This window comes from Trachemys scripta, chromosome 2 (genome assembly GCF_013100865.1).
Source record: "Trachemys scripta elegans isolate TJP31775 chromosome 2, CAS_Tse_1.0, whole genome shotgun sequence".
NCBI lineage: Eukaryota > Metazoa > Chordata > Testudines > Emydidae > Trachemys > Trachemys scripta.
In genome coordinates this window covers 169575012-169597814 of record NC_048299.1, presented here as the reverse complement: position 1 = coordinate 169597814, position 22803 = coordinate 169575012, and the positions used below count along the sequence as shown (strand labels likewise).

Below are 22803 nucleotides of genomic sequence, written 5' to 3'. Positions count from 1 at the left end.
AATGTCATACTTATGAATAACGCCCAGAAAATACACAGGTCAGTCTGATTTCCATGTTAGGACCTAAGAGTTATAGTGGTAGGATGGCCCTTGTAATGATCACAGATGGAAGACAACCGAGGGGGAGGCCAAGACTCAGTACATAGACTGGATATCAGTAAACCGTAGAGAGACCAACTTGCATGACAGCCATGCGTACAATCATGAGTTTTGGAAGACAGCTATCGAAGTCACCGCCCCAAAGAGGAAAGTGGCAAAAAAGAAGAAGAGTCTGTTTTCCATGTTTAGGTATAACACCATTTCAGAATAGGAATAAGTCACTAATGGGGAGCATCTCAGGATAGTTGCTGCATTTCTTAAGTGGCTAAGTTTAATCAACTTTTCAGCTGATGCCATACAAATCCTGAGGCAATCTTTTGCCTGTGGCTTGTTTTTGTTCTTTTGGTAGTGCAAATATTTTCTAACTCAAAACAGACCATTACTATGAAGACAACACTGCTGCACAATTAATACATTTTAAAAATCTGGTTCACTGAACACACTGCAGTAAGGTGCCATGTACCTTCTGCTCATGTGAATATCTCATGATGGTGTTGCAATCTCCTAATTTCACAGCTTCAATTGCATCTTGCCTGCGCTTAGCATCACAGATCCATTTGTTCAGAGCCTGGTAAAAATCACGGTAAGTTTTCAGCTGTTTGACCTGCCTTTCTAGATCCCATGATCTAGAAAAAAACAAAGAAAAACCATCAGTGTGAAAAGTACAGTCTCATTTTTCACAAATTTTCAACTGTTTAAACAATCCCATCTCTTTGTGCTCATTATTACAAGAGGTAAAACAACAGCAGCTGCTGAAAGGTAAACATTTTAAAATTTGTATGCTGAAATTTACATCTAAACCCATATTTAGGTACCTAAATAACCGCTCTTATTTTCAGATGTCACTGCAAATTGTGAGTTCTCAGCACCTCTAAAAATCAGACCACTTATTTAGTTGCCCCGTATGGATTTTGCTGCCTAACTTTTGTGTGAGGATACCATACAAGTGCCTGATCTAATTCCCACCAAAGTCACTGGAGAGACTCCTATTAATTTTTTTTGGGGGGTGGGGGGGGGAGGAAGCAAGGGTTTGATCAGACCTTAAGTATGACAAGAATCAGGACTACTGATGCAGTTATCCGGATTTACATCAGCATAAGCTTGTTTACTGTAACTGAGAGCAGAATTTGGCCTGAAGTCATCAGTGCTGGAACTAGGAGTGCTTGAAGTGCTACCATACCCCCTGGCTTGAAGTAGTGACAACCACCCAAATACGTGGTTTCCGCTTTCAGCACCCCCACTATAAAAATTGTTCCAGCACCACTGCCTGAAGTAACAACTTCAGGATTTGACTCTAATATATTAAAAGTGAAATATTATTTAAAAAATCTAATTTCCTTTTTACTCTTTATGCCGTTCTATTTTTTTTCCAATTTATTCAACCTAAACAATGAATACAGATTAATCAGTTTCATTTTTTCTAGTCATTTTTTGTCTCTCACACACTAGCACAGTGTTGCAGTGTTCAAGTAGCAAAACACTACACAGGAATGTTTTAAATCCAAACAATCAACTATTTTCAGTGACATTTAAAAAAAAAAATCCTAAAAACATTTATTTCCATATTAGGTTATATAAATCTTTCTCTTCCCCCAACAAAACTCTACATTTTGGACCTGTCCTACCCAACAGTGTCCTTTAAAGTGTACTTAGCCCATTTTTTGACAATTCTCCCATTGCATAGAGCTTGGTTTATGGCAGAGAAGACCAAAATTACCAGAATGCTGGTTATATCAGCTCATTGTTTTCCTTCTAGCTACAACATGATGATTATCACAATATCAAGAACGACGGGGGGAGTGAGAGGGGAAGAGAACTATTAGGAAATATAGACAAACCTGTGGTCTATCTGTTTCTCTACCCTGTGCCAACGGTCTGTTAGTTGGTTGACTTTGTCAGTGTACTTCCCAAGGTCCAAATCATAGAGAACATAAGCCTGGCAAGACTGCGAGTGGATTTGCATTGCTTTCTGCAGCTCAGATTCCAGGGTGTTCAGCAATGACTTTTTCTGGTTTAGGTCTACTTTCATTTTCTGGATGTGAGAGAAAACAATGAAACATTTAGTTCCCCACCAGGTCTTGACCTTCTATAGTATGTATAGTGTGTTATTAGGGTTGGTTTAAGCATTTCGGCCCTGATTCAGCAAAGCACTGAACCATATGGATGTCAACAGGATTTCAGAATGTGCTTAAAATTAAGCATGTACATACGTGCTTTCTTGAATTGAGCTCATTGTCTGTGACTACCTTTTAAAAGAGCTAAGATGGTAAAGGGTGGATTTTAAACTGCTCTTCCAGTTGCTCTACACCTGAGTCTCATTTAATTTCAGAGGCTTTATCTGTACATGGAACAGCTACAGGATCAGGCCACAATACTGTCAAAATACTTTTTATCTAACTGTATTTAAAAAAAAAAATCTTTGAGGATCTTTAAACAATGACAAGACCTTTTTCTTTAGATTAGTTTTATACTAAACTTAAAAAAAAAAACACAGAAGTTCACGCATTAAAAATAAATAAATCTAATAATAATACATTTGGGGTCTCACCAAACTGCATATTGTGCAAGTAAAGTCCACCTTTGCACTCCCCCAATCCTAGGGTTGCTCTATTCAATGGTGGTCTCTGGGTGAAAGTGCAAGTAGCCTTGGGGCTGCTCTAAATTACAATGGCTGCAAATGGCTATAAGGGGCTGAAACTATAACTGTGGATTGGTGTGGTATAAGGGTACTCCAACTGCGCCCCCTTTGCTCTGACCACACCCTCTTTTTCCCCACTACAACAGCAGTAGAACAGAAGAGCAGTATACTCTCCTAGAAGATGATCATCCCAATGCCAGGTAAATGGGCTCTATAACCAGATTCTACCCACAGTGAAGCACAAAGCAGTTTTTCCACTTATGGACCTGGTCTACTGCGAGTAACTTAAACCTACAAAAGATATCAAATCCAAATAAATTCATAATAGAGGCTGCCGCTCCATCCCTAGCTTGCACAATCATGCCTCAGAAGCGTAGCTCATCCCTTACGGACGATCATGCACTCTTCAGACATCTCAGTTAGAAGACTGATTAAGAAGAGGTATTTAGGGAGTAAATCTAGGAGACACTAACCCTGTTACTCAGTGAACCATAGGAGTCCCCTCTCAACCCCCCACAGGGTTTATTCCTGAAAGTCACCAGGAATCTAAAATATAATTTCAGTGTGTGAAAAATGTCCCTAACAGTTACAACAGGATCCATAAATATTCATAATCTCTAGCTATAAAAGCATTTAATCATTTAATCAAACTCTGTTTTCTGTCAAAGCTGATGATACCTATTCACGTAGGGTCCAACCCTGCAGCTGAGGGGTTGCATGTGCCTAACTCTCATGGAAGATCTGAGGTAAGCTCTGTCGCAGGACCAGGTCACTGGCTAACACAACACTATGATTTAACTGGTCATACCTGAGATGTCAGGAAAGCTAAAATATCACCCTGTGAAGCTTTCTAAACACTAGAAGGCCAGATCCTCAGCTGGCATAAATCAGCATAGTTCCACTGAAAATCAACAGAGCTATGCCGATTTACACCAGCTGAAGATCTCCCCCCTCCCGCGTCTTTGGAATGTCAGGAAAAACAGCACTTCAGCAGGCATTTAACCTCTCACCTTCAGACAGGCTCGGTAAGCCTCCACTTTATCAAGGTCCAAAGAAACTGTTTCCTCTTCGGTGAGTCTGACTTCAAAAACTTTGATTACATCTTCTGCTTGTAGAATAACCTGGAGCAGTGATCTCAGCGCATTCAAACTGCAATAAACAACGTGACCCAAAATAAATCCATAAATCTAGGAAAATGATGCTGTTTGGTTTTACAGGAACAGAGTTTAAGGCCAGAAGGGACCACCAGATCATCTAGTCTGACCTGCTGGATATCACAGGCCACCAGCATCACCCAACATCCACACACTAAACGCATTATAATTTCACTGAATCTTATTAGTCAAAAGGGGGAGCCTGTGACAAAGAAAACCCTGCTACACTAGACTCTTTCAGAAACTGAGATGGAAGTCCACATAGGTATATGGGCCAACCCACATGGGCCACTCTGCAGGATCAACGCCTAGAATATTAATTCTAGGAAGTGCTTTGTTACATAGTCATATGAAAGGCCCTACATAAAATAACGTTTTTTATTGATAAACAAAAGCAGATTTCTGGACTAAGGGAATCTATGGGATTCATGGGACTAGTTAAGAGAAAGGAAAATGTTTAAAGTTCATGATTTGTTGTTATAACTTTTATTTTCTTACCTGTCTAAGTAGCCAGCAGAGACACCATTAATATTTTCCAGTTTCTGAAACAAGTTAGTTATCTCCAACTGCAAATAGACATACTTTTCAGAGCCTCTGAAGTTAGGCAGCAGGTCCTTATGCTTGTTGAGGGTGTCGGACATTGTTTGTGAATCATTCTGTATACCCTGATGAGAGAGAGAGAGAGAGAAAGATGTCTGTTTTATGCAGATACATTTCTCATGGCTAGATGAATATTCTGCATTGTATATGCCACTAATCTTCCCTCCAAAATATTTCACTTGACCTAATGGATTTCAGCGAGGACTAAAGAAGGGTCCTCAACCTGCATTAATAATATTCACCTATTACCTCTAGGCACAGCTCTACTCACTTTTATGCACAAGCACAAAAAGTGTAGAAGCACTGGCCACTCCTCCCCCAAACCCCTCCTGCTTTACGCTGAGCTACATGGAATTCAGCTCTACAGGGACCAACAACAAACAGTGCCTGCTTCGGCACTGCCCAACCCCCTATAGCAGCACTGCCATGGTCCTGCTTTTCTGGAGGCCTTTGCAGCCTCCATGCCCCTGGGGGATTTCACCCTTGAAAAATAAGTCAGTTCAGAAAAAGAAAACCAGCTTCTTTTCTTATCACTTTCTGAGCCACTGCATTAAGGGGACACTGAAGTACAGTCTTATACAATTAACTGAAGCTGGTCATATTTTTAATCATTACACAATGGGCCCAATTCAGGCTATGAACAGGCACATGCCCAAAAAGTCATAGTCAGGAGGGGAACTGCCAGGTGTCACTTTTCTGATCCATTCCCCCATTCAGAGTTCATAACCCATAGGTCTGCTGCAGCCAAAGCAATGGAAGGAAAATTCAGGGACAGAGCATCCAGTCTGCATTTCACACAGATTACAGCTGCCTCCGGGGATTATCTGGGCAGAAAGATGTTAATATTGCTTTTGCGCATGTGCAAAACGTGAACCCATGTCCACGCTACAAGCCAGGGGGGCCTGCATCTAGTTCAATAGAGTTTGCTTCTAAAATCAGATTGTTGTCTCTTTCTGTTTAATCCCCCAAGGGAAGAATGAAAATCCAATCCATACAACTACAGTTAGTTCCCACTTGAAAAATGTCTTCTCTCAATTACACTCACAAACACCCAGAGAAAAAGAACAGGATTTAGCTATTTCCTAGCTGATCTGGAATGCAATACAGCAGAGTCTGCTGGAAATGTTCACACTGGGACTGAAAGGCTCCGGGAAAAACATCTACACTTACCTCTAACTCATTTATTTTGACTGAAAAATTGTGGGAAGCCCCCTGATCCACTCTGAGCGGGGTTCGTTGCACCATACGCATCTCACAGATTTCTATTTGCCGACGAAGTTTCTGGAGTTCTGTCAGCAGCCAGGCCTCCTGCTTCTCAAGTTCCCGGTTTCTTTCATTAATTAGAACTGGTTTTGATGCATCCAACTGAGTGATTTCAGTTGTTACCACTGTAGAACATATTAGGAGATAACCATTGGCATATGAAACCTGTCAAAGAGCTAACATGCAAAGTCACGGCAATAACAATTTGACCTAACAGTTCATTTGGCTTGTGGAATTAAGATCCCAAACCTTCATTTGTTCTTATGCAGCTGTAATAGAACAAACAAAAAATCAGGTGCCACAAAGAAAAGGCTATATTAAAAAAATGCAACAATGAGGTTTTACTTTCTGATCACTGTAAATAGACAATATGGGCTAACTTCTGCTCTCATTTGTGCTAGCATCTCCACTGACTTTGCTGGGATAAGTTCAGATTCACACCAGTGTAACTGAGAACACAATTTGTTCCTCGGGGCAAACTATTGCACATCCAGTTTTGTTTTCTTGGGAGAAGCAATAGAGGTTCGTAGGCACACATCTTAAGTGGATGTTCTTAATTACTTGTGTGCCTGTAGGGGCCTAATCCAGTGCCCAGTGAAGTCAAAAGGAGTCTTTTTATTGATTTTAAAGGACACTGGATCTGGCCTAGCCAAAGAGAGAGCTCAAACATAAATATTTTTATGAAAGAAAAAAAAAAAATCATTCAATCACTAAAAAAACAAAACAAAACAAAAAAACAGACAACAAACCTTGTTGCTGTTGCTGCTGTAGCTGCGGCCGTTGCTGATTTGGCAGTTGTATAACCAAGGTTTGATAGTGCTTCTGAGCATCAGTGAACTGACTCTGGATTTTCCGTTTGTCATCATCACCAAACATCTCTGAGCCTTGACTGTTCCTAAGGAATTCTTGGTAATGGATCTCCAAATCAGTTATGATTCTCTGATAATCTTCGGTGCGCATTGTTTTCAGCTAAAACAAAGATGCAGAAATTGTTAAAAATGGAACAACTGGAGCAGGCTCGTGATAAGTTAATCACCAGGAAATATATTAGCCTAGCTGTGCTATAAAACAATAGAGGATGCACACTTCAGAACAAAGTTTCCCAGCCTATCTATAATTGAAAGTGAGTGCTCTGTAGAGCAGATACATTCACTCTCTGGCTGCCAAAGTTTGGTGGTAACTGAATGGGTCTGCTGTTCACACCTCAGCACCTATCAATACCAGCAGTACATAATGAAACGGGGGCTATGAAAGGACCCAAAAAGGCAAACTTTCCCACTTGCTAATCTTCCAGTACATCCCTGCCACAGTCAAACAGGAATGGGTTTTGCTTCTCCATTAATAGAATGAAAGGTTTTATAGATCTATAGTCCCTGCACAACAAACTCATAAAGTCTAACACAGTGGTTCTAGACATGACTACATGTGACACCAGTGTCAGTACAGTATGTGTGGTCAGTGGCAATATTAGTACTTCAGGCTTTCGGTGACTGATTTTCTGAGCTTTGGCCCACTTTAATGATGAATTGCTGCTCCGGACCCCAGTTCATTCCCACTGTTCTCCTACCCTACAAATCCATGGCTATCTGCTTTATATCCAAGGATATCTGCATCCGTGCATGCAGCTGTATTGTGTACCATCTCTGCGGTTCATGAATCGGATGTGGATTCAAAGTTTTGTATTCACGCAAGGCTCTAACTAATCTGCATGCTGTAACCTGAGATAGAGTTTAGGCTGTTCTAAATCACAGTACTGGGAGTTTAGAGCACCCCACATTCTAGTGTGTGTTAGAGGGACAACTGAATAGGACATACTGAGCACTGCTTTGTATAGCAAGAAGTCTAGTCAACTGGCATAGCTGTATGAAAAGGCTGAGCTCCACTGGCCCATCATAGCAAAGGGCAATTAAATACCCACCTTAGCAATAGTCATAGCCCTGATTTTCTCAATGTCAATCATGCAATAGTGCCAGGACACCAGACTCTTCATGTTGATGTATAGCTGGTTCCACAGAGCCAGAATAGCTTCATAGTACTGCTCAATCCTGAGATGGGAAAAGAGATTTCACAGTCAGTGAGAACTTCTAAGCCTCCTGCCCATCGCAGAAACATTAGTTTGAGAAACTCCAGCCGGCCTGTCTAGCTGTGTGCTGAGACTGGCCTCTGAGAAATGATCTCTGTCAATTAGCTTTTGCTTATTTTTAAACCAGAAAATACATTACAAATTAATTTACAGGTAGTATTTCAAGTTCTACAATGTATTTTAATCATGAGGACATGTGAAGCTACTAGTGAAAAGGAAGAAGGCTTTTACACATGACGAAGAAGAAAAAAAAGGGGCACAATCCATTTTTTCTCCCTCCCATGCAGGCCACATTAAAGTGATGTTAGAAGTGTGACACAAATCAGCAAAAGCTACAAAAAGTTTTGACTGAAGACGATTCAGACCAGATCCAGAACTGCAGTCCAGGAGTACTCAGTGTGGCTGTCAGAGGGGAAGTTCCCAGTCCTACAGCTGCTTCACACCAGGCCAATCCTTGGCACAAATTAGAGTAACCTGTGGTCCACTCTAATCTGTGTCAGTGGCCAATGGCTCCAAGGCAGCTGAGATGGTTAGGGAGCAGGGATGCAGACAGACATTTCTTTTTCAGTCTGATTTTTAAATGTTCTTAGTATGCACCAAGTTTCATCCATGGGGTGAATTTCTACAAATAAGGGGCCTGATCCTTTACTCCTGTGCCTGATCAGGCCCAAGTTATAAAGCAGGGCTTTTTAAACAGACTCTTCCCAAACCTAGGCAAAATATTCAGAACTTTGTCAGTAACTCACTTAGTAGCAAGATCCACAGCTAATGGATTAGGAGGAGGAATAATAAGACTGACAGATGGCACCAGCATATCCACTCCCCCTGGGCCAGTCACAAGCCATTTGCTGCGTTCAGTGTTGTCCTTCAGTATGCATTCATCTCCTTTGCGCACAGTTTTCTGTAAGTAAAGCAGGAGAATTATTTTTTAAAATATTCTTCTTAAGCTTAAGCAAAATATGGTTTTCTAGTTAAGACGGACAGACCATTAACCGGGGGGTGGTCTGTGGCTTTAACCCACTTCCTATGGTGGCGTAAGGAGGCCCAGTGCCTCACTGGTATTTCCCAAAGCACCGTGCTCGTGGGTCATAATTACCTAGATCCACCATCCATGTCTGCCAGGAGCTCCTACAGCCCTGAGGCTGCAGTCATGGCCACAATGCATCTCCACTGCCCTCCCACATCCAGGAAGGGAAGATTCCTTCCTCTGTTTGCCCTCAAAAAACTCCCCAGTGAACAGCCCAATTACTCAGGCACTGTGCAGTCATGAATACAGGTCTAGGGCCACTCCATCTTGTCCTTCCTCACCAGCCAATACAGGGCAGGTGTGGAGACCCTTTCCACAGCATGCAAGGCTGTTCAGACACCCCTCAATGGCTGCTCCACCTGCAGTCCCCTCATCAGCTCCTATCCAGCATTTGAGTGGTGTGAAGAACCTTGTGCTAGCCCTCTGATCCACAGAGGAACTTTACATTTGCATGTGTAAATATCTGCTCCAGAACAAATTGTGAATTCATCCAATCGGGGACAGAAACAATAGCATGCAATCTATTGACCAATGACAACTAAGTGACGCAGTACAGTTACGAATATTTGAGCAAACTATTCAGAAAGATTCAAATCAATTCAAAACATTCGATCTTGACAAAGAGAGGATTAAAGGTTACATTTGTCAGATCAGGGATTCATTGGCAATTATTTGGTCAGCTCTACTTTTCATAGTGTTCATTCTCAATCTGTAATGAGTACTCTACCAGATCCTGTTTGTAGTCACACAGGGCCTTGAGGATAATGGGCTTGTTACTCCTGTAGTCTGGGTTACGAGGCTTCAACTGCACAATCTTCCTGGATTTATTCACCAAGTTCTGCACTTGCCTCTTGTATTCCAGAATTTTCTCTCGTTCATTCTGGAAAGGTAAATTGTATTTTAACACTTCATTTAAAAAAAAGAAACCATATTCACTTCACACATCTGTATTAATGTCACAATGGCCCACATCTGGCTCTCCCCGAAGACAGTGGCAAAACTTCTATTGACCTCAATTTGATCTATGAAAAAATTGTAGTTTTTTTTGTTTTTTTTTTAAAAGGCTGTAAGTGAATTAAAGTATTTCTACAGCTCTGCCAGCTACTGAGGCATCCCATAGTGTTTTATCTGGATCTATGATTTGTTTAAAGTGAAGTTCAAAAGCTTGGGGCCAAATGGAAAGAGCCTAGCACACTATGCATTCTCTCAGAATCAAACACCCTCCTCCTGAATCTTCACTCAGTTCTTGTTCAGGCAAGTTCCTACTAAAATCATTGGCTGTTTTCACTGAATAAGGAGTAAGTCAGGACTGTATGACCAGCTCCTGATGAACAAACATTTAAGTCAAATATAGCTTCAAGTCTTAAGATTTGCCAGGGAGACTACTACAATATAAAATTGTGTGTTAGATCCTTTATTAAGCATACTATACTTTTTTGGAGGGAAAGGAAGAGAATCTGTTTTGGTGCCTACAGATTCATCTGATGTCTGTTCTCTCTATTTTCTAGCATGCCTTACACCTGGGAATGAGCTGGGCCCACACTATATAACATAACACAATGTTCAGCAAAGTTGCCTATGAAGAGTTGAAATACAAACTCAAATAATGCTGACCCACGTGTGAGACATCACCAGAAAGATCCACCAATGTAGTGTCATTCTGTCTTATACTATAGAGTACTGCATGCACTAGTACACAAAATGGGCCCAATCCTACTTCTGCTGAAATCGATGAGAGTTTTGCTATTGATTTCAATTGGAGCAGGCCCATAATTTGTTAGTGAAATCTGCAAGGGGTGACAGTACCTCAAGTTCTTTGATCTGTTCCAGCAGGCTTTGGAGTGACATGTTCTTGTCACATATGTACTTCTTTCTGACAGAGTCCTGTAGGTTCTTCAGGTAGTTTTCAGTGGATTGAGCCTCTTCAAAAAACTACAAAGAAGGATTGTGATTTCAGTTACACAGAACTCTCAAAAACTACTCCTTTAAGAAGCGGTGGGTATCTTCACAAGTAAAAGGAATCAGAATCATTATCTAACATGAGAATCCCAATTTACATCATGGAGAACTGCAGTGTATAAAACAATAATATAATGTTATGGGGTACTTGATACATAACTATATGAATTTATGAAGATTTGGACATAGGAAAAATGTCTTTCAAGTACTTAGGGACAAAGTTCATGCTTTTAATCAACTACAGAAGTAAGGGAAATGCCAACTTCCTATGAATTGTTGGTCAAATCAACAGGCCAAATTCTGCAGTTCTTACTCGAGCAAAACTCACTGAAATCAATGGGAATTTTACTCCAGAAAGGGCCAGAGAACATGGTCTTCTGTTACTCAAAATTGATAGTAATTTAATTGAGTTTTTTGAAATGTGACATTTTCAAAAAAATGTTATACAAAGCTTGAAGTATAAATGAAGAGAAATAAAACTTCTGATACACAAAGAGCATTATTACTGCAAACACCAGAACTCACCTGAAAGTATGCTGCATTCTCCTTCAGATGAACATCAATGCATTTGGTGATCTGAAGAATCCAGCTCCACTGAGTTTGCAGTGTGTCCATGTATGCCTACAAAAATTAATTTAAAAAAAGAACATGATTCGTTGCACCAATCTTCCACTCACCTCAAGTCTAGAACATGATTCTTTTTCTTTAAACTACCTACAAAGGTAGGGTCTGCTACTGCAAATACATGCAACTGTGAATGACTTTCCGATTTTCAGCAAGGTAGCAACTGACTAGCTAATTGACTGTGTAGAGTCAATATTCACCATTTCCTCTCTATAAAGGACTGCTTACTTCGTGCATTTGACAATCTGAAAAATAAAGGAAAAATCTTTTTTTCCCCAGTAACTTTTCGGTTACAGTGTTCTTAGGTGTCACTTGTAACTATAGCAGTTCTAATATTTTCAGACAGAAATGTTATTTTCAAATTGATGGAGTCTCTTTAAATGTTAGATAAGACAAAACAATGTATTCCAAATTGTGAAAACAAAATTTCCTGGCCTACCTACTGATTTACATTCTAGATTTCAGTTGGAGAAAGTGCTTGCAGTCAGATTAAATGATCCCTCAATGAGAGGCGTGGCTACCTTCAAAACCTGGGCAGCTAAAAAGTCAGAGCAACAAGAATGAGATGCCTAGCTACAATTAACTATGTCTCATATAAATCAATCCATGTGAAATGAAGGAATTTAGGATACACCTAAATATTGCCTTAAGACCAACCATGAATTTTCTAAACACCCCTCCCCCCCTTTCCTTTAGGAAAATGATCAGTTTTGGCAACAAACCTGTCTCCCTGGAGCTGCCATACAAATATGGAATTTAATTTACAGACCTTCCACTTCACTGGGAATTTCACTCACAGAAGAACTATGGGATCGGGTTTAATCCCAGATAGCATAACCTACCTCAATTTTGTCAGAAGCAGGGTGCTGATTGAGCACTAGTTGGTCACTTTCTTGCTTAAGTTTGTTGAGGTCTTTTTCTTTAAGCTCCAACTGGCTCATGCGTTTCTGTGAATTCAAAGCACAGCATTAAACAACACTTCACAGGCAAATTAACAATCACATGTCATTATCTTGTTTAATAAGAGTTTCCAAAAAACGTTAAAGGCTGAAAAAGTACTGCAAAAAACTACTAGCATATAAAAATTAAATAATTATATGTTATGTATTCAAAGTGATATATTAATATAGTCCATTAAAAAAAAAACTGTTAAAAGAACAACCTCTCCAGTGCCATTCCTGGGGATGTACAGGTCTGTACTGTTCCCTTTGCAGGGTAACAAAGCCACCCTCTAGCTCTTACTGTCTATGTGCAGTGATCAAAGGAAAATTTGCAGCACCTTGCAAAATCTAATGTAATATGACTAAAAAAGTATCTGCTCAGGACTGTACATTTTGTTTTCTTCTTTAAATGAATGTGGTGCTTGGGAGAGAAAGCTTGCATTGTCACTGCCTGTGTCTTTCGCTGTCTAAATGCAGCATCTTTCCCAACACTCCCTATGTGCCAAGAGACAGTCAATAGAGGTGAGACAGTAGTTTCTTCTCTATGTCCATGTGATCGTTGCTCTCTGCACAATTTGCCAACAGAAGTGCTAATTGAAATAGTGGGGCTTTTAGACGTGGCCATCAGTCCATAAGGAACTGGCCTGAGGTCACCAAGCCATATCACAAAGGGCACCAGAGAGTCACAGATTTTAAAGCCAGAAAAGACCATTATGGCTATCAAGTCTGACCTCCTGCTTAGCACAGGGTATAGAATATCTACCAGTGATTCCTCCAGCAAGCCCATGACTTCTAGTTTAGCTAGAGCCTATCTTTCAGAAAGACATCCAATCCTGATTCAAATACCCACCACACACAGATACAAACTAGCAACCTGGAAAGTGAAGGAATTCAGACACAGTACCAGTCTCCTGAGCAGTGCAGTGCCCCGTCATCAGGATTTATTACGAAAAGTCCACAGGGAGGTTGTTTTTGGCACTAACTTACAGAAAAGGCCTCCTGCTTCCTGGCAATATCTGTGTTCCGGTCACTCCAGTCATACAGAAGTTCCTCTTCCTCACAGTCATTGATCCACATGATCTCTCTGCTAGTGGCTTGGATGAGGTTCTGAAACTGACGCAGTTGATCCATTCTCTCAAAGGAGGATCTCTACAAGGAAAATCAACAATAAAATGAAAAGGTTAAAAAAAAAAATCAGAATCACAAAATGCACCTTCTTTTAAAATTAATACAAAAAATAGATTGCAAGGCAACTGCTGAAAATAGACAAAGTGTCTGGATTTATTAAGTAGTGGGATCCAGAAGTCATCAGCCTCTGAAAACATTTGGTTCAAGCATAAATAGAACAGCATGACTCAGTATTTGTATGTGTTTTGTTGAGCGAGTTTGGGTTGTTAAAGAGGTGCATCTATTTACTTCCAAAAGCAGGAAATAGTTCAAGAAAGCCCCACTGATCTAAAGAGGAACACAATGCGTGATTGTTATTGGTACAACTATTAGCAGAGCCCAACAAGGGACAAATCTGCTGTAGATCAGAGAGTACTGAACTTCAGGTACCACTGCAGCAAATAGTAGGGAGTGAATCTCACAGGCAAGAAAGATACAAAATAAATAAATAAATAAATAGAAGCGAGAGACTAAAAATGAAGGGGTCAGTTTTCCTGCTGCCCTGCTAAGTCCCATTACTGCTAGTGGGAGTTACGTTCATATGCCAACAGCAGAACAGATCCCTGGAAGTGGAACGCAGGTCAACAAGATGCATAAAAGAATACGGTACAAAAGTGCGAATTAGACACTCTCAGCATCTATGTTTTAAAATCCAACCTGCCTCTTAAACAGTGAGAATGAAATTCACCCCTCTGCAGATTGGGCTGAAGTGGGACTGGCAAGGTGCACAAGCTGTGTACTGGGCCTCTGCACAGGAGGCTATTTTATCCTTATTGTATCAACTGTAAGCAAGTTATCAAACAGAGCACGCGTTCCAAACATGTCGGAGGTAAACAAATGTTGTGCTTACCAGCACGGTTTCATATTCTTCTTCTAGCTGATGAACTGCAGCCTTCTCACGCTGAAACAAAGACAATAATTATTTAGTGTGCTTTGCATACTGACAAACCTAGAGATGAGAGAACTGGGCATACTCTAGGATGCTTACATACTATAGCAATGGGTGCCACAGACAATCCTAAGACAGATGGATATTAGGGCTGAATGAAATCACACTCAGTCTCATGAACTGACATCAGGTAGACTCAGTTGTCTGCTCGTATTTCCGTTACAGGAACTAAAAAATCGTGCTGATATGACCCAATTAACTTAGGCCCAGACTGCACACTTTGGCAAAGCTTTCCGCAAGGGGTGGTGCAGAGCTCCAGCACCCCTTGGGCAGCACCAGAACAGTCTGACCATGCATTGGATGAGCAATCTCCCCACTGCTGCTCAGTACGCACATCGTCTCTGTAATTCACCGAACTGCTCCTGAAAGTGGGTGTCCTGTGCAATTACATGGAACTGACACATTTTTAGAACTAGTGGATAGCCTTACAATTTCCACAACGCTATGTCTTCACAACACACCACTGGCAGCAGCGTATAGGGTATGGCTAGCTACATGCTGCAATTAAAAGCAAGTTGCATCCACACTGCAGCGTGTAGCTACACACATCAGTGAAAGGCTCTGGCACTGGAGAGGTAGCCGGGAAAGGCTAGGCAGCATCCAGCGACAGGACAAGGCTCTAGTAGTAAGGAGGCAGTGGGGCACTACATTGCTAAAAATAGCAGTGTAGATGGGGGAGGCATTGCTTGGGGTATAGATAGCTGTGTAGGGTATATACCCAAGGGTGCAGGTGTGTCTTTCTTCGCTGAAGCAGTGCCTCGCCATCAACGCTTCTATTTATATCCATGCTAGGGAAGAGTGCAGTGTATGTACTCTACACCCCACTGTAAGGAGAGTGCACTGTAGACATATACCCAGAGACAGCATGGTCTAGTGGTCTGAGCATGGAGCTGCACGTTCTTGTTTTTAATCTCAGGTCTGCCACTGACTCCTTGCGTAATGTCAGGTAAAACACTTAGGGCTAGATTGTGCCCCTTCTTACTTGTCCAAGCAGGGGAGTGGAAATGAGATTGCTCCCCCACCCCCTTCTGCTTGGCCGAGAAAGATATACTTAGGTCTTGGCTCCAGGTCTGTAGCACACAGCCCTTGGGCTCCCATGTGACCTATAAAATAGGAACAACAATGCTGACCTATGCCACTGAAGTGTTGTGAGGATAAACTTTAACAAATGTATACAAAATTATGAAATTCCACATCATTGCTCAATATCATTATCTTCATGGAAATATTGGAAAAAGAAGGGAATAGCAAAAAAAGGCAGGACAGATTACAAGCATCCGGGCCTAAAGCTGCCGTAATCTTGACAGCCAGGCCTTTTGAACAGAAGACACCTGGCTATCCTCACTGCTGCAGTAATTTTAGCAACCTGTGGATATGAACTTAGAAGGATGGAGAAAGTCGATTACCAGATCTGTTTTCACTTTGTCCAGGTGCCAGCGATAGTCCCCGATGGCATTGTGAAATCTCCTGTGGTCATTAATTTGTTGCTCAATAGCTGCTGCGTCAAAACCCCATTTCACTAACTCCATTTCAGCCTAAAGAAAAAAGGGAAAGCATGTGTCTCTTCATTTGCAATAAGGCACATATTATCCAAAACAAAGCACCAGGGAAAAAACACACACACAGGGAAATCCGACTCTAGGAGGTAAGGTGTACAACTGAGCTAAGGGAAGCTCAGAATAGGAGTTAAAAAAAGTTTCCTAAAAGTGAGATCTTTATTAGATGGTGTAACAGGCTCCTAACATAGTGGCTGAGGAACCATCACTTGAGTCACTTAAAACTGGACTAGATAAGGTATATTTTCATCTTTAGTGGGTCTGAGCTAAACTGTTCCTTTATGTTCCCCAGAGTAACTTAATTGACATCACAGGAGCTTCTCTGATGTCTCTGGAAACAGAATCTGGCCCTATGACTCTGAGATTCATGTAGCTTGTGAAAATACATACAGCCAAATTCTACTCTCAGTTACACATTACATTTCCATCAAAATAAATTACAGTAACTTACAAACTTCAATAGGGGGCAGCACAGGTATATCTAAGAGCAGAATTTGGACTATATTATTTAGACCAGAATGACTCTGGAACACATTGTCTGTCTGGCCTATTGGTATATGCAGTTGTAGCTGTATTGGTCCCAGGATATTAGAGAGACAAGGTGAGTGAAGTATGTCTTTTATTGGACCAACTTCTGTTGGTGAAAGAGACAAGCTTTTCAGCCACATAGAGCTCTTCTTCAGGTCTGGGAAAGGTACTCCTAGCGTCACAGCAAACGTGAAATGGAACCAATTGTTTAGCATAAGTAGTTAGCACATATGGTAAGGGACCATTCAAGACAGAGTGGCTTATTGGTAGAGCTCTACCAAATTCACAGTTCATTTTGGTCAATTTCACGGTCATAGGATTTTAAAAATCATAAATTTCATTATTTCAGCAATTGAAATCTGAAATTTCATGGTGTAATTGTAAGGGTCCCAAAAAGGAGTTGGGGGAGGGGTCACAAGATTATTGTAGGGGGGCGTTGTGGTACTGCTACCGTTACTTCTGCGCTGCTGCTGGCAGCGGCGCTGCCTTCAGAGCTGGGTGGCTGGAGAGCGGTGGCTGCTGGCCGGGAGCCCAACTCTGAAGGCAGAGCTACTGCCAGCACCAGCGCAGAAGTAAAGATGGCCTAGTATGGTATCGCCACCCTTACTTCTGCACAGCTGCCTGCAGAGTTGGGCCCTCAGTCAGCAGCCGCCACTCTGGCCGCCCAGCTCTGAAGGCAGCAGCACAGAAGTAAGGGTGGCATAATATATGGTATTGCCACCCTTACTTCTGTGCTGCTGCTGGTGGGGCACTGCCTTCAGAGCTGGGTGCCCGGTCAATAGTCGCCACTCTCCATTTGCCCACCTTTGAAGGCAGTGCAGAAGTAAGGGTGGCAATACTGTGATTCCCCCTAAAATAACCTTGCAAACCCCCCCCACACACACACACAACTCCCTTTTGGGTCAGGATCCCCAATTTGAGAAATGCTGGTCTCCCCGTGAACTCTGTATAGTATAGGGTAAAAGCCACAAAAGACCAGATTTCATGGTCCGTGATGCATTTTTCATGGCCGTGAATTTGGTAGGGCCCTACCAATTGGTAACATTTCTATTTGGGATGCTTGCTATGTCAAGGGAAAAATCTCTAGAAACGTTCTTTGAAAAAGTGACAATGCACCCGGACAATAGCTAGCAAGGATTACAATTCCTTGTTTTGATATTTTTAAATACCAAAGTCCATTAAATCCATTATAAGGATGATCAAAATCATTATGCTTCCAACTGTAAACACACAGCCAAATCACTTTTTTGATATTTGGCTTCTTCTATATTATATATGAAGAATTGTTTCCATGCTGATAATTACCAGATATTATCTCAGTCTGAGAGAGATATTGATATGTATATATGTGGTGTCTGTGAATACACATACATACACATACGTGCCCATATCACTCCTGGGCTGAGAGCATATCAGGTAATTATTAACCTGAAACCAAATCGCTATGACTCAGCATTGCAATACAACTACTACTACAATACCTGCTATCTTGAGCCACACCCATGGTTAGGCAGAGCTGGAAAGATTCCAACAAAGGAAGCCATTTTATACAGTCGGCCATCTATAAATTACATAGGACTTTGACCCTTTTTTCATTTCAGCTAAAGGCCAAAGTGTTTAAAGCAGCAGCAACTTAGATGATTGCCAGTGTGTAAATAAGGAGTGGCTGGATTCCAGCTCACTGCCCCTCTATACACCACGGAAATTCAGTTGGGATATTTAGCAGCTGATTCTCCTATCAACAAACCACCATGAAAGAAAAATAAAGCAGAGGCAGAAAGCAACAGCTGCTGTGAATGGTTTCCCATGTATCATATTACTAGGGAAAACATTACCTTGGTCCTGTAGCTGGGCTCTGCATAATAGATCCTAGACTCCAGGGGAGTGAAATACAGTATGTATTGTGGAGTACAGGAAGCAGGGAAGAGTTCAAAACTAATGTGAACTGTCAAACAAAAAAAGTGCTAAGGGGCCAAATGATAACTGACCCAGCCTGGGTGAGCTAAGGGAACTGGCATGGGGAGTGAACCCTCTTTTTCCTCTAGAGCTTCTATACAGGATGCAGCCAGAAAGCCTGTGCTCCCTGTGTACAGGTAGGCCTGTCTGAATGGGGTGTCCCATGTTAAGTACAATGGCTGGTGGGTGATCTCTGGTCTTCACACTGACTTGTAGCTGGAAGTCCCCCCGTACAAGTTACACCATTTCCTAAACTGTAACAAGCGCTAGCAGTGAGCGTGTTCCTCCCACAGCATGTTTGGAGGAATCATACCTACTCCTGGACTCTGCAGGCACAATGCTAGTGCATCTCCACTTCCCCACCCCCATCTACAACATGTCTCTGTGGAAGCTATTTCAGAACCCACAGCCCTGGAGAGTGACTGGTATTCACACAGGTGTGGAGGATTGAAGGGAGTGTGCAAGGAGCTTATCTTTCCTCATGTGGTTTGCAAAAAAGCCACCTGGTAAATACCGTAAACGGAAGCTAGGAAGATGGGGCTGTAGCCGTACGTATTATCATAAAAGCAGATTAAATAGTTCTTCGTTTTGGAAAAGTAATAGATAGAAATCCAAATTCAAGGCTGGATTGGTGCAAATTCCAATTGCAGCCATTTTCTCCCACACCTCCCACCAGCCAGATAATGGGTGCACTCCAAGGATTTATCAAATCATAAAAATAAGGTAACCACCTCCTCAGCACAGAACCAGACTACTGGGTTATAACAGGTGTCTTCAGCAACTTATGTATACAGACAAATGTGAATTTTTCACATGTGGCCAGTGCACATGAACATTTGTCACATCTGAAATTTTGCTATTTAGGGAACCATTTTTAAAAGCTTAGTCCTCTAACTAGCAATGCTACCTTCCTACTCTAGCTGGGATGTAGGTACACTACTGGGGTACTAGCTACAGTGTACTGGCCAAAAGGATAAAACCATGGCAGATGGTCTTAACTGGGCAGTTGGTAAATATAAATCAAAGGCATAGAGGGTGTATGTGAAGGCAAAAAGGTAGGCATGCAGGGATAGTGCAAATGCTGAGCACGAATTTGAAATAAATGGCCCATTATTTCTTTGTGTCACAGTCTTTGTTATACCATCTGGGAGCCACCTTTTCTCCCTGTTACATAGGGTTCTGGATCCTGTTCTTTATTTCAATGAAAATACATATCTATAATGAACTGCAATTAAAAGAAAGAAGAGACAACACCACATTGTCTCACAAGCTTTTTTTAAAATGTTCTGATGGTTCCCACAACACCGAGTGTGAAGTGAGATTCAACGCTGCACCATTTTTGACTACCCTATTTGCGCTTCGGATAGGTTTACCTTCTGCTGCCTCATCCAGCCCAAACATTCACTGGTGATGCGTTTGGTGTACTCATCCCAGCCTGAGCCGCTCTGAGAGGAATAGCAGCCACCACCCTTAGAGCTGGCCCTCCGGACGCGAGGCCCAGTGATGGCTTTATAAAGGGCACGCATTTGCTCTTGAAGCTGAAGAAGCCTGAAAAGGGAAAGGAAATAGTTAGCACGAACCAGGAAAATACCCAAAAGAGATGTAAATAAAGCAATTCACATCTCCTACTGAACAAGGAAGTGTGCAAGAACACCCCCCACACACACACACCGCCCGTAGGATGACCAGACAGCAAATGTGAAAAATCGGGATGGGGGTGGGGGGTAATAGGAAAGAAATATAAGAAGACCACTCAAAAATCGGGACTGTACCTATAAAATCAGGACATCTGATCACCCTACCCCCACGTGATCTGATTGAGGAACAGAACCTTGACAAAAATCTCAGGAAAGCAACTGAGACAGAAGATTTCATGAGAAGTATAATGCTGCCAGGTCCACTGAGCGGTATTGCCCTGCACTAGCATGAAGGGAACTGGAGTTTAGTTCCATCTTCTGATCTCTTGCTTTTCTGGCAGCAGGAACTGTGAGCATTTCAGAGGCAGCAAATTTGTGTCTGGTGAGGAGGAGAGTCCCTGATATCACTCCTTACTCGTTCCTCTGACTGAATGGGGAGTGAGGATGACAGGTTCAGAAGGAAATCCTGCCAATCCTCAAATGAAAGATCATTACAGTAGGTCAAACAGACACAGCTACATCCTGTCTGCTAAAGCTCCACACTAAAAATCACATGCAGCAGTAAGTCTCATATACGTACACGGAAAGTAATTATTTCTGCTGGCCTCTGCTGCAGAAATGCCTGTGTACACAGCACACAAATCTCATGAAAGCTATCTTTTCCGATAGCTTAGGTGGCTTGGTTTTCCCCCAGCTTTAGATGCACAAGGTGTGGCACAATTCACATGCAGAGAGGAATAAAATGGTATGCACTTTCATATGTGCCAAAGATTCCGCACTACAAGGCCAGCATGCTGGAGCAGATTCTGATCTCAGTTACAGCATAAAAGCAGAGTCATGTCACTGACTTCAGTGGAGTTACTCCAGATTTGCACTTGGGTAAACAAGATCACAATCATTTGTCCCATTGCTGGTTGGGGTTGTTTTTTTTTAAGCTCTGAAGGTATAATGAGAAGGCTGTTTGTTTACAATGTGACGGGAGCACATTCTTCTTGTCATTCACCAATGGCAGTACCTTTTCTGATATATATCACAAGGCTGGCCCATTTGCCTCATCTCTCTGATCAGTCCATCTAGGATATCCATATGTTCATTAGCCTGCGCAAAACATTCTTCCAGTTCTCTGTTCCTGCTTATTTGAATGCCATCCCCATATTTCAATTCCTAAATGAAACAGAAGAAAAATCATACATTGTACAAATCCCAGCTCAGTAATTTAGTTAAAGAGAGACAATGCTTTGATCTGTTATCAGGAGCAATTACATTTTAAAAAGGTATGACACACTGCACTTGGAGACAGCTGATAAACTCTTTTTGCTTTCAGTTCTGTCAACAAGCAATAAATAAGAAATGAATATTAATAAATATAATGATTTGAAATGCAACTATTTCGAAATTCCTTATGAATCTCCTCTTCTGTGATTATACTTTTAAATAATAATTAATGTCTCTGCTTTTGTTTTATTTCCCACTATACCAAAATGTCAGCACTGTAGATACAAATCAAAGCCTTCCAAAAAAATAATGATAGTCTCGTTAGTACACATAGCTTGGTTTCCTTGAATCTGGCATTGGGACCATCATACTAACCCTCAAAATGAAAAATGTTTCCATACTTGTCCACAATGGTCACATTTCCCACGTTGTTGTGTTAAGAACTGCCCCTAAGTCCATTGACAATTTCAGACTTGAACGCTTATGGTCTTTATAAACACCAGAGATTAAATCCTAGCTCCATGGAAGTCAACAGCAAAACTCCCATTTACCTAAATGGAGCCAATATTTCACTCCAGGAATTAAGGGAGTAACAAGTAAGTGCTGTGCCCCAATGGGAATTTTTTTTTTTTTCCTAATGTAAAAACAGGGACAGGAGTGTGGTCAAAGGGTCAAAAGAAGGGAACCTGACAGGGACACCGAGCAGAGAACCCCGGACAGCGCCCACTGCTCCGCAAAGGTGTCAAGGGAGCCAGTGGACGCCGCCCAGAGGAACTCTACCCAGATACGGGAACGGACAGAGGACCGGAAACAGGCCCCACAGTCACAGGAGCCTCCATCGGCCAACCTCCTCTCCCTGGTTTTGTAAATGGCCTGTTTAGCCAGGGCCAAGAGGAAGTTGACCAGGAGGTCCCATGACTTAGTGGGGCCACGGATAGGGAGTGCGTAAATGAGAAGATGAGGGGAAAAGTGCAACCAAAAACGCAACATAATATTGGTGAGGAGCCGGTGTAGAGGCTGCAACCTGGCGCACTCCAAGTAAACGTGAGCCAGGGTCTCCCTCACACCGCAGAAAGGACAGGTGTCTGGGACAGGGGTAAACCGCGCCACGTACACGCCCGTGCTCACGGCCCCATGAAGGAGCCGCCAGCTGATATCCCCGGCAGGCCTCGGGACCAGGGTGGAATATAGGCTGGCCCACCAGGGCTTCTCACCCTCAACAGGTGGTAGGAGGTCCTGCCATTTTGTATCGGGGCGGGACACGAGGGTGAGGAAGTGAAGGGTGTGGAGCATGAGCGTGTATAGATGTTTCTTTGGCGCGGTCAGGAAACGAACCGGCTGCAAGTCGTGCTGCCAGCTCACGGAGATGGGGCGAGGGGGCCGGTTGGGTCCACGGGGCAGGGGCCC

General features: G+C 42.1%; 1 protein-coding gene across 2 annotated transcripts in view; it reads right to left on the bottom strand.

Moving 5' to 3' along the window:
- The window catches only part of DSP (desmoplakin), a 48763-nt gene that overhangs the window by 13174 nt on the left and 12786 nt on the right, over positions 1–22803 (bottom strand). For both annotated transcript variants that reach the window (XM_034762280.1, XM_034762282.1), the window contains exons 3-19: positions 21197–21345; positions 19918–20092; positions 15911–16039; positions 14406–14456; positions 13376–13537; positions 12290–12394; positions 11349–11444; positions 10671–10796; positions 9592–9744; positions 8584–8738; positions 7673–7799; positions 6504–6723; positions 5662–5879; positions 4390–4556; positions 3748–3886; positions 1938–2131; positions 563–725 (exon numbers count right to left, since the gene is read on the bottom strand). In XM_034762280.1, the coding sequence (XP_034618171.1) occupies positions 563–725; positions 1938–2131; positions 3748–3886; positions 4390–4556; positions 5662–5879; positions 6504–6723; positions 7673–7799; positions 8584–8738; positions 9592–9744; positions 10671–10796; positions 11349–11444; positions 12290–12394; positions 13376–13537; positions 14406–14456; positions 15911–16039; positions 19918–20092; positions 21197–21345 (2529 nt within the window). The remainder of the gene's footprint in view (positions 1–562; positions 726–1937; positions 2132–3747; positions 3887–4389; positions 4557–5661; positions 5880–6503; positions 6724–7672; positions 7800–8583; positions 8739–9591; positions 9745–10670; positions 10797–11348; positions 11445–12289; positions 12395–13375; positions 13538–14405; positions 14457–15910; positions 16040–19917; positions 20093–21196; positions 21346–22803) is intronic.